The 12548-nt window shown below is 51.0% G+C and overlaps 1 protein-coding gene across 1 annotated transcript in view; it reads right to left on the bottom strand.

Moving 5' to 3' along the window:
* LOC146784284 (uncharacterized) overlaps nucleotides 1-12548 on the bottom strand; it is a 356736-nt gene that overhangs the window by 3693 nt on the left and 340495 nt on the right. The window contains exon 15 of the mRNA XM_085635400.1: nucleotides 1820-1963. Within this exon, the coding sequence (XP_085491526.1) occupies nucleotides 1820-1963 (144 nt within the window). The remainder of the gene's footprint in view (nucleotides 1-1819; nucleotides 1964-12548) is intronic.

The following is a 12548-nucleotide window of genomic DNA, read 5'->3' on the forward strand; positions in this document are numbered from 1 at the left end:
CACACGCAGCTCTCTGCCCCAACCCTGCCTCGTAGAAGCCCTAGATATGCCAACAGGCACACCCCAGTCCTGACCTGCAGCGTCTATTCCCAGTTCTGCCAATACACCCTAATTTGTGCCTGTAGCACCCAGAGTCCAGTACTGGGGCCCATACTCACAGCTCTACCGCAGCACCCCTCCTCCGCCTGCCTTCACTCCGGACCTGCAGGGTCCCCATTCCAGCTCCATAGGCGGCTGCCCTTAAACCATTAATCAATCCTCAATCCGTCAATTGACGCACATCTCTTGCAGGGCCCGACTAGTGTCCCTGCTGCATCCTCTTCCTGGACACGCCCACCTCCCATAAAGCTCCTCAATTCTGCCCTGCATCACCCTTTTATCCAGCCCTGGACCCCCCCCCCCCCCCCCTAATTCTGCTTAGGGCACACCCACCCCAACTAAAGCAGCTCCTCAGTTCTGCCCTTACTCCAGTACGGGGCACGTCCACCTTCACTAAAGTTCAGCAATACTGCCCCTTATTGGTGTACCCGGCAAACCAACCTCCCCTAAAGTTCGTCACATCTGCCTAGGGCATACCACACCAGCACGCACACCCTGTCCTTATTCAACTCCCCGCGCAGCCACCTCCCATAAAGCTCAATTCTGCCCTGCAGATCCCCCTCACGCCTAGTCGGGCACACCCACCGTCCACGTAAACACCCCAATTCTGTCCAGGACACGCCTTACTGCACTAACGCTCTTTAATTCAGCCCCGGACACTCGCACCTCCACTAAAGCTCGTTACTTCTGCCCGGGCGCAGACACCTGCACTAAATGGCGTCAATTCTGCGTCGCAGTCGCCTCTTACTGCAGCCCTAGGTACACCCCCTCCACAGAAGGTAGCCAATTCTTAGCTGCAGCGTCGCATCATATTTCAGTCCTGGGGCCCACACTGTTCGTCTGCGGCCATAACCTTGTATGCCAATATGCAGCTTTACCAGTGCGCCCGACCTGCAGCTTCGTCATTCCAGTCCTTCGGCCGACATGTAACTGTTGTTCCAACCCACACCAGGGCAACCCCTGCACACACAGCTCTGCCGATGAACCCCCGTCGAGGTCTGCAGGACTCCAATGTCACCTCAAGGTCCAACGCACAGCCTTGTTACCTCAGCCCTGACATGCAACACCCTTGCTATGACATCACAGCCGATGAACCCTAATCTTAATGAGACGCTCCCCCAGTCCTGTCCTGGTGCCCTCAAAGATCCCTCGATCCAGTCCTGCAGCACTTTGCGGGGACCCACGCGCACATCCGCTGCCACGCGCTTCTGCTCTGTCAGTGCACACAGTTCTTCAGTATCGACATTCCAAGTCTAGGGCCCCCACATATCTATGCCACCCCACCCCTGGCCTGCAGCACCATGGCTAAGCCGGCATCCACAGCTCTGTCGATGCACCCCAATCCAGGCCTGCAGGCAGCACTCCCATCCCAGTGCCAGGCACCCCACAGAGCTGCTGGTCTTCGTCCAGCCTTGACCTGCAACACCCCTAGTCTAGGCCTGGGGCTCAAACGCACATCTGTTGCCGTACCCAGCACCCACCGCTCGGCTTAAATCGTTACTTGCAGCATTCCTAGTCAATTCACAGAGCTCAGCTGTCCACGCCCTGAGCTGCAGTATCCCTAGCATAGGCGCGAACACCCGCCACGCTACCCCTGGCCTGCACCCCTCTCTGCCAGCCCACGCAGACCTGCAGATGCACCTCACTCCCAAGCTGCAGCACCGCCGCCGCTTTATGCAAACCCCTCGGCGGGCCGAGGAACGCCGCTGCACGCGCTCACCTCGTAGAGCAGGTACTCCCCCCTCGTGCGGTACTCCTCCCAGTCTCGCGCCTTGCTCTTCTTATCTGGAAGGTTCCGCTGGTGCTCGGCCAGGTCGTCGGTGAACGTGTCCATCCACAGCTCGTGGGACTGCCGCTGATCCTCCTGCGGGCGAGACACGACTCCTCGTTAACAAGAATCCCACCAGCATCGCACACACTACATTCATAAACAAACCGCCATCTCACTGTGCCAAGGCCTGCGGAACCCTCGCTTTTTAGACTGCGTCACTAAAGCTGCAAATAAAGGCCATGCTTGTCAGTGTTGAATATTGCATCCTGGGGGTATGCAAGAATCAGCTAGCAGGAAGGGGTTACCCGTGTTTCTGCTCTCTAAACTTGTGGAGAAGGACAACTCTGTACCCCCTCTGTAGCCCCCGACCCCGTTCACAGGGTCTGCACCCCGCGCCACACAACTAGCAATCATTCTCCCTTTAGCATCCGCAGCCACTATAACCTCTCACTTGTGTGTACACACACTACTTAAGTTAATGTTCTTAGCCGGAGGTGCAATAGGCCTTATAGGGGTCGGGGTTAATGACCGCTATAATGCGGCTAAGCAGGCGTTAATCCTCTGTAACCATGACGGGCTGATGTCACCCGGCTTGTTGGGATGTGGTGAAACCTCACCAGCGAGACTGTGTGTGTACTAACCATTAGTACTGCTAACACCACTACTACCACCAATAATTAAACACAATTGTTACCAACAAAACAATATAAATAACAAGAACTGTTATAGAACGTGAGTAATAATTATTACTACCGCCCAGCTCAATGACGGTACTTTTTAAATTATCTTTTCAACTCACTAGGTTCAGATTCATCGCTCTCAGGAAGGATTAAAGGCAGATTTAGCTTTGCAAAGATTGCAGTCTGTGACGTATAAAAACTGTCTTTACAGCAGGTATATTACCCTCCAGAGGTATCCTGCAGGGATTGAATTCTGAGACTTTGAGGCCATTCACAGATGGATGGAGCAGGGCATCAACTCTCTCAGCAATCTTACAGAGGCTGACAGGCATGTCACATACACACCTGCAGCAGGTGCATTAGCCCACTGCATTTTTTCATTGGATTTGGGCCGTGATTTACCGGCTTCACAGAGACCTCCGCAGCAGGTGCATTGGCTGACAGTTTTACTCAGTGATATAAAAGAGCAGGTAACCTGTACCGTGTAACTGCATTAAAGCTGAGGAGAGTACACGCACTTCTCAGCAGGGGTGCAATGCCTTTCATGAGAGAGCACTGGCACTTCTCAACAACAAACAAGGTACTGTTGGAAACTGAGTAGCCGCACATTTCTACTTCCGTCTCAAGCACTGGTTGTGCACCTCCCCGCATCATTCTTTGCTTGCAACTAGGAACGACTCTAGGAAAAACATGTGTGCTCTGGAGTCAGAAGGGTCACCCGCTCGGAGTTGGTTTTTGAGGTATAGCGAAATACATACAGGAATGCACGGGTCGAAATCAGAGTTAATCTACACGAGTATGATGCCAGACTGTCGGATATCTCTATTGTTTTTTACTAGGACAAGAACATGCAGCAAAGAAAGGGGCCGATATTTGTCAAGCTTGCACATTCAATGACAAAGCCAAAGCATTCTGCTCTACCTTTGAAATGTGAGAATTGGGACAAAGTTTGAGGCAAAATCCATTTAGTGCGTTTCGCAACCCATAAAAACTAAGGGCATGCAACTCTGTTCCTCTCCAATGGTCCAGGGTGTGTAAGGATGGGGCTAGATGAAAAGGCTCCTTACCTGCAGTAACCATCATTCTGGTGGATAACCTATCTGCCTGCAGATCCATCACCTGTACAATAATCCCCGGTATCAGACTGGATCTGGAAATTTCAACGCTCTCATTTTACATCTAAGCAGAGCTGGGTTCTTATCAACACAGGAAGTGGCATCAGATGAGGTCCTCGAAACCATACAGTATCCACCCCAGCACAACATCAGCTCTCATCTATTTGTTCTCAGTCCTCGAGGAGAAAGGACAGATTGACGTCAACAGAGTAGTGCAGTGCCAAAATACAGATATATTTTGGGACCTTATTAACTTTCCCTTGTGCACTACTCAGCATTACCTTGCGGAAACAGATTATTCCCTTAAATCGTCTCTGATAGTGGATTTATGGATACTATGAGTTTAGGATGAATATTTCCCCCAACATAACGCAACGGTCGGAGCTCTTGTCGTTTGTAAGATACAAGGAGTGATAAGTCAGCTGCATCGTCCCTCATTGCACGCGGAGTATTCATGGCGGCAGATTGAGTGGAGCCTGAAGGAAGGGAAGGTGTAACCACTTTCCACTATCTGAAGGGGTCACTGCTGCGAAGTAAAGGCTTTTCAGGCCGGCAGGAAGGAGACCTCTCATCCTCCCATAGGCTCAGTGTGGGTCTGGGGTAGAGAACAAAGACTGCTCTTCCGGGACAGCAGGAGAGGAGGAGGCTTGCTGGATGGATCCATGGACTTTTCCTCTGGCTCTACTCCTGTACTGGAGTACAGTTGCAGTGATAAAGAGGTAACCAGGAAACTTTAGATGTATTCCAGAACAAGTTTAACGCAGTCAATACAGGAGCCCTCCAAGGAATCCAAACTGCAATTGTCCGTCTCAGCTGTAAGTTGGATGCTATAGAGAAGGAATGCGGTGCATGAGCTTACTCAAATGTAAATATTTTCAAAGGTACACATAGTACGGTGCGAGGCAAAAAATGTACATGTGAAGTAACAGCTAAACAAGAACATAAAGAAAGGACTAATTACATCACTACATGCAGAATTTGAGTTTGTTGCGACTGAGGTTGGAAAGATTGTTGATGAAGAAAGGAGAACCTAGTGCAGAATCGTCGAAAGTGATTAAACTGTTGATAGTCTCTCTGGGGGTGAGTCTGCTGGAGACTAGGAGTTCTGGCCGAATCCTTGCTGGCTTTCAAGCGTTCAAATGCCGTTTATCAGCCTTGTCTCAAAATTATCTAGCACGTCAAATGGTAGATCCATCAGATTGGACTACACGTCACAAGAGAATCCTGAAGTCCTGAGGCAGGAATGGGGGAGATTGAGATTGACGTGCCCACTGCTCTAGCCACAGAGTAGGCTGAGTCGAGTCCTGACTTAATAATGTGTCTTGAGGCATTCTGTTATATTCTCCTGAAAGAGCACCTGCATTTCCTCAGAGACTTGTGTGTAATAAGCGGAGCCATGTCTCAAAGAGCATGGGCATAGCGGGCCAGCAGACAGCAAGCATCTAAAGATTTCAGCACTATACTGCCAGTGCAGAAGATCTTCATCCCCCATCCTTCCAATCTGTCGGACTCCCTGTTGTACGGGACTGTTGGAAACGTGCCTTGTGCCTGGCCTGTGAAATAGGATGCCTGGATCACTAGGCTATCTGGTGAAGAGTGATCTGAGAGAAAAGACGGGTTTCCAGGAGCAAGGCGATATATGGGCTGGCAACTAACCACCGGTGCAGATCCAGGTTCTTCCGAGGCTGCCAGGACTGGCTTCACCAAGGCCTCATTGGAAGGAAGCAGGGGTTCCAATGTCTAGGCCGGGGGGAACAAAAACTCTGCAAGGACATTCATTTTGACGTCCACTGATGGCAATTTAAGTTCCAGCACCTCTGCCACCTTTCTGGTGTTTCAATTCTTTATAGAGTTTTTCTCATTATAGTAATAAGAGTGGCACAATAAAGATACACAAACCAATCGCCACGCAAGGCGGAAATGTAAAAAATAAAAATACACTCCCACAATCTAACTGCACGCTAGTTACTCATAAAAGCAGGTTATGAGTAATAATTCAAAACGAGGGGAAAAGAAGAACACAATTCAACGATCGAGGGAGGAAATGGAGAGAGAGGAAAAGGAAGCACATATTGAGGAGGGAGATTGGGAGGAAAGAACATCCAATCAGGATAAAATGAAATATGAAGACTGAAATCTGCCACCTTTCTGTCCACTGAGTAGAAAGAGACAACCTCCGGAGTGGAGGGTCCTATAGAGAATTATCTAGACTGCTAGTTGATGACAACCATGGAATGTCATAGGATTTCCTCCCTCATCATCCTCTTGAGCGTAAAGGTTCAGGGGGTCAGAGTCCAAAACAAACAGGTTGTAAATGCACTACCTTTATTGTTCGTCTTCCAGTAGTCTTTAAGCCTACCTTCTGGGGGACAATCCAGAGGAGGAGAAGATGGCACTAATGACTCCCGGCTGTTACTCTGGATGTAGCTCCGGCAGAGGTGGCAGCGTCAGCCATGGCATCTAAGGCGAAACTGAGTAGCTTAACTGTGTACTGGGGTAAAAGCTAGAGTAGGTGCCGGGGCACCTGTCCCCATGCCAAATGACGTAATTGGCATAAACATGGGAACGGCCAATAGCACTTCAGGTTTCAATGGTACTCCAGATGGGTTTGAGGCCCTAGCAAAGATGGCAAACATTGCGTTGAGGAATGCTGAGGTGTCTGTTCCCGGTGTGAGAAACTCTGTGAAGGAAGGCTGTGGAACCAAACAAATCAGGACTGACATTGAAGGCGCCAAGTGCTCCAACGGTACAGGTGTGGGAGTTCACAGGTCAGGTCCGACTGTGGAACAGGCTTGAAGTTGGCTGGAGTGGATTCAGAAGGCTCCCTTTCAACTAACTCCCGCTCAGAAAAAAATATTCTGTGGAGTCCAGGGCCACCTGGTTGACTTACTTCGTCCATGCTTCTTCTTCCTTGCTCCAGTTGAGTGAGAGGAAGGAGATAAGTACCTTGGCCTCGGCAGACAATGCCTATCCTCACAGACTCGAGCCATAAAGAGATTAGCTTCTCTAGCCTTTGTTGCCTTGGGGTGCATACTTCTGCAGGAGCTGCATGAGCAGGAATCTTAGTCAGAGCCTAGGTACCAAAAGCGCATTGTCTGGGAATCTACGAAGGACATCTATTTCACGTAGTCCCTACAGGGCTTGAAGCCAAGCATTAAGGAGACATAGCACTGCATGTTTAAAGAAATTTGTTTGAGAGGAAAACTCATAGCTCTCTTAGAGCCAACAAGCTCTGGATCTGCATCGAAGGCACAGAAAAAAGGGAACTGATGTTGTTGCTCCGAGGTGGGCGATATATGGCTCCGATTACTTCATCAGATGCTACTTCTGGCGTTGATACAAAGCTAGCGCCCCCTACTGGCATCATGAGACCTTTGAAATTTCCAGGTCTGACACTTGAGATTATTCTACAGGTGAGCAATCTGCAGGTTGAAGTATCCATCAGAAACCGCACCATGACCCATTGCTTAGGTACAGCATAATCAAGGCACATCAAAATCTAGATACAGCACAATACAAGTACAGCATATTGTATTGTATTGTATTGTTATCACATTTATATAGCGCTTGCTACCCCTGATGGGGTTTTCAAGCTCGTTTTTGTCGAGTATCACGCTACTCTGGAACCCAAAAAGGATTAGTGGTGAATTAGTATACTGAATTATGAGAGTAATTTGAGTGGTAGACATGTTAGTCTATTATTTGGATTGAAAAGGGTAATGGAGGGATGTTTTGGAGCTCAAAGCAGTAGAAGGAGGCTTGGGATGAGTAAAAGGGAATTGGAGGGGGAAGAGTCAGAGGGAAGGGTTTAGAAAGGCTTTTTATGGGGGGGTCGGAATACTCAGAATAGTAAAAGAGGTATGAGATGATGAAAGGAGGGGTAGAGTAGGGAATAAGCCCCCACAGTAGCTGCTAATGAAATGTTATGGCACTGCCCATCAATTATGTCAATGAGCAGGTGTGGTCTTATAGTGAGAGGAAAAAGCTGTAAGTGCACTCAAAAAAGCGTTCTAAGGCACTTCAACCCAATATTCCCACTTTGACATAGTCTCACCCGCACAAACTTCTTCGATTTGCTTCGGGCTCCTGCCCCACACTTTCAGCGAACTTAGAAATAAGGTATATTCCAGGCATTCAAACATTCCTGGTCCTCTCCAGGCACTTCTTTCAGAAACAAAAAGCACTCTTAAATCTAAAAGATCAATTCAGATTCAGTTGCATTTCACCAACCTGTCCAACTTTTCTTTTTATAGTCAATTACATAGTATGTATTATTGTTAGTACAAGTTTTTATCCTATTGTTTTAAAACAATACATTTTTCTGTCCATGTAAGTTTGAATATTGTTAACGTTCACTCACCATGAAGGGGTCCATTTCTGCACCTAGCTGATCACTTAGAAGTGAAGGACATTTTTAGCTTCACTTCTGAAGAAAAAGTAGTCAGCTGCCTTGGACGGCAGAACTTCATACTATTCACCCACCAACACTTACACTGAGAGCCTATCACACACCGGTCTCAAGATCACGATTCAGTCAGAAGACTCCGTTAATTCCTTAGTTGTGTCTATCAAGGGGCACAATTCACATAAATGTTTCCTATCCTGCTCTCATTGATCTTGTGCTTTCAGCCCCAACAATGTGTCCATAGAGACCTCTTGACTGCTGTTCATCCAGTATCCATCTAGTTAAATGCATTTGAGCCCTGATGATGTCCATGGGGACGAAACACGGTGGCTGGGCTGCGTTGACGAAAAGCATTGATTGAGTGCTGCTTTGTTGTGCCTGTTTTTGCCTTCTGTGTCCTTCGCCGGTCCCACTTTTTGCCTTTTTTTGCTGTTGTTGCCTGTTTCTGTAATTGTTTATTTGTGCTCGTTTTTTTCTCCCCCTTTCATTCCCCCTGCTTAGTTGTGCCCATTTTTACCTTCTGTGTCCTTCGCCGGTCCCGCTTTCCCACCGCTGCGTCCCCTGTGGCCCCGCCCCCCCGCTCCCATTCGTCCGCCCCCCTCCCAGCTGCCTCCTCCCTCCCACCTCCCTTTCTTACGGCGGCCGCGCCGCTGGCATGCCGAAGGCGCACCTAAAGCAAGCCTGTCTGCGCCCGTCCGTGCCTGTACCGCAGCCAGCGCAAGAACCCCTGGCCCCCGCTAACGCCACTGCACCCGTCTCCGCCACGATGCCAGCATCCTCCATGCACTCAACACCAGACGAGCACACTCCTGCTTCCAGGCCGCCCTGAAACGCCCCCAAGGACCCTTCTCCTGCCGGAACTGCAGCTTCACTAGCATCCGGCCCGCCAACCCACCTACCAAAGAACCCAACTCCCTCAGATGCATTCTTCTCAACACCCGCTCCGCCCGCAAACACGCCGTTGAACTTTGGGACCTCCTCGACTCCAACACCCCAGATGTCGCCTTCCTGACGGAGACCTGGCTGAACCCCTCCTCAGTACCAGACATCGCCATAGCCATCCCGGAAGGCTACAAGATCACCTGCAGGGACCGCACCAACGGAGTAGGAGGAGGTATCGCCATCGTCCACAGGAACACTCTCAAAGTCTCGACCAACACAGACGACACCCTCAGCACCGCCGAACACCTGCACTTCCAGATCCACACCGACCCCAACACCGCCCTCAGAAGAACCCTCGTCTACAGACCCCCGGAACCCGACCACAATTCAGCAACTCCATCGCCGACTTCGTCAGCACACACGCCCTTGCCTCCACGGACTACATCCTCCTCGGAGACCTGAACTTCCACCTCGCGAACAACGACGACACCAACTTCACCACCCTGATCGACAACCTCGGACTCAGACAACTCGTCACAACACCCACCCACTCCGCCGGCCACACGCTTGACTCCATCTTCTCCACAAACCCCTACATCTCCTTCAAACTCACCACCGAACTCCACTGGACCGACCACCGGTGCATCCACTTCACCTTCCGGAAACCCGCCACACACCACCACACCCAACAGATGCCCCGCCGCCGCTGGAGCAAAGTCACCGAAAACCAGCTATCCACCACCCTCGCCCAGAGCCCAGCCGCAGACCCCACCGACCCCGCCGCCTGCAACCTCAGACAGTGGATCGACAACTGCTCCAACACCCTCGCCCCGCTCAAGAAACCCTCCAACAGCCACACCAGCAAGAAAGCCACCTTGCTCACTGAAGACCTCCAGGCCTCCAAGCAAACCTGCCGAAAGCTAGAGAAGAACTGGCTCCGTAAACGAACACCGGAAAGCTACACAGCCCAAAAGAACGCCACCCGCAGACACCACCATCTCATCAGAGCCGCCAAAAGGGCCTACTTCAAAAACCACCTAGACAACAACGCACACAACAGCAAAGAGCTCTTCAATATCGTGAAGGAACTCTCCAACCCCATCTCCAACACCAACGACATCCCACCTTTGCAAGACCTGTGCGACTTACTGGCCACCTTCTTCCACTGCAAGATCGCAGACATCCACGACAGCTTCAACCACATGACCGCCCCAGCAACCACTGAGACCCCCGCCCCCACGACCACCACCCGCACCAACTACCTGCTATCCTGGACCAACATTAACAATGACGACACCATTAAGATCATGAACACCATCCACTCCGGATCCCTGTCAGACCCATGCCCACACCACATCTTCAACAAAGCCAGCACCACCATCGCACCCCATCTCCGGAAAACCATCAACATCTCCTTCGAGACAGCAACCTTCCTGGAGAGCTGGAAGCATGCCGAGATCAACGCCTTACTCAAGAAACCCAAGGCAGACCCCAAGGACCTCAAGAACCTCCGGCCCATCTCCCTGCTCCCGTTCCCGGCGAAGGTAATCGAGAAGGCCGTCAACGAACAACTGACCAGCTACCTCGAGGAGAACAGCGCCCTGGACCAGTCCCAGTCCTGCAGCAACCACAGCACCGAAACTGCCCTCATCGCCGCCACCGATGACATCAGGACCCTGCTAGACAACGGAGAAACCGCGGCCCTCAATCTCTTGGACCTGTCAGCCGCCTTCGACACGGTAAGCCACCGCACACTACGAACACGCGTCCAAGACGCCGGGATCCAAGAGAAGGCCCTGGACTGGACCACCTCCTTCCTCTCCGGCAGAACACAGAGCGTCCGCCTCCCCCCCTTCCGCTCCGAAGCCACTGAGATCATCTGCGGCATACCCCAGGGCTCATCGCTCAGCCCAACGCTGTTCAACTTCTACATGGCACTGCTTGCCCACGTCGCCCGACTGCACGACCTCAACATCATCTCTTATGCCGACGACACCCAGCTGATCCTCTCCCTCACCAAGGACCCCCACACCGCCAAAACCAATCTTCACGAAGGAATGAAGGCCGTCGCCGAATGGATGAGGAACAGCCGACTGAAGCTGAACTCGGACAAGACTGAGGTCCTCATCCTCGGATCCACCCCCTCCGCCAGGGACGACTCCTGGTGGCCAACCACACTGGGAACAGCTTCAACACCCACCGACCACGCACGCAACCTCGGGGTCATCCTCGACCCCACCCTCTTCATGACTAAGCAGGTCAACGCTGTCTCTTCCTCCTGCTTCAACACCCTCCGCATGCTCCGCAGGATCTACAAGTGGATCCCCACCGAAACGAGAAGGACGGTCACCCAGGCCCTCGTCAGCAGCAGACTGGACTACGGAAACGCCCTCTATGCAGGAGCATCGACCAAACTCCTGAAACAGCTCCAACGCATCCAGAACGCATCCGCACGCGTGATCTTCGACATCCCTCCCAGCAGCCACATCACACCCCACCTGAGAGACCTGCACTGGCTCCCCGTCAACAAGAGGATAACCTTCAAGCTCCTCACCCACGCACACAAGGCACTTCACAACACCGGACCAGCGTACCTCAACAGCCGACTCAGCTTCTACACCCCCACCCGCCAGCACCGCTCCGCTGACCGCGCCCTCGCCTCTGTCCCCCGCATCCGAAGAGTGACCGCCGGCGGCAGATTATTCTCCCACCTCGCCGCCAAGACATGGAACACCCTCCCCATCCACCTACGGCAGACCGAAGACCTTCTGAACTTCAGAAGACTCCTCAAAACCTGGCTTTTCGAACAGTAGCAGCTATCCCCACCCCTAGCGCCTTGAGACCCTCACGGGTAAGTAGTGTGCTTTACAAATGCTATTATTGATTGATTGATGGAGTAAAAAAATTTGGATCCATTGAGAAACACAAGACTCCAGAGTGATTATTTTTTTCATGGACTGATGATAATTAAGGAACGAAAAGCATTATTCTTTGAATTTTGGAAAGACAAATCAAGGATGGACTTTTACAGGCTCCTTTTCTTCTAAAATTGGATTTTGCATGAACGTGACCCTGGGGCAGTGTGACCACTTAAAGTTGAGCGTGAGTGTATGCTTAATGGAAATGTCGAACAAGTTACATACCTTCAGTAACAATATATCTGTAAGAGACATAGATTAGTTAAAGATTCCTTACAGAATTACCCCCAGGCATCAGACTGGATCCGGAAAGTTCTTCGTCAGCAGTACCCTTGCGCGTCGAAAGGTGGTGTTGGTCGTCTCTGCATTCGTCGTTGGCATCATGGTCGCCAGGATGACGTCACGGTAGCTACTTAGACTCCGCCCTCGCACTCTGACGTCAGTTCTATACACGACTTTCCACGCCAGACGCGTCGATCCATGCAAGACACTGACCACTGGTGCACAAAACTACGGCCCTGAAAGGAAGTCCTTAACCCTAGCAATCAGTTCGCAGAACCGGGAGGATGAGTGGGGCGGTAAGGAATCTATAACTAATCTAGGTCTCTTACAGATATATTGTTACCAAAGGTAAGTAACTTGTTCATCTGAAAGAGACAATTAGTTATAGATTCCTTA

The sequence above is a fragment of the Triturus cristatus genome, chromosome 11, assembly GCF_964204655.1.
Source record: "Triturus cristatus chromosome 11, aTriCri1.1, whole genome shotgun sequence".
NCBI classification, from domain to species: Eukaryota; Metazoa; Chordata; class Amphibia; order Caudata; family Salamandridae; genus Triturus; species Triturus cristatus.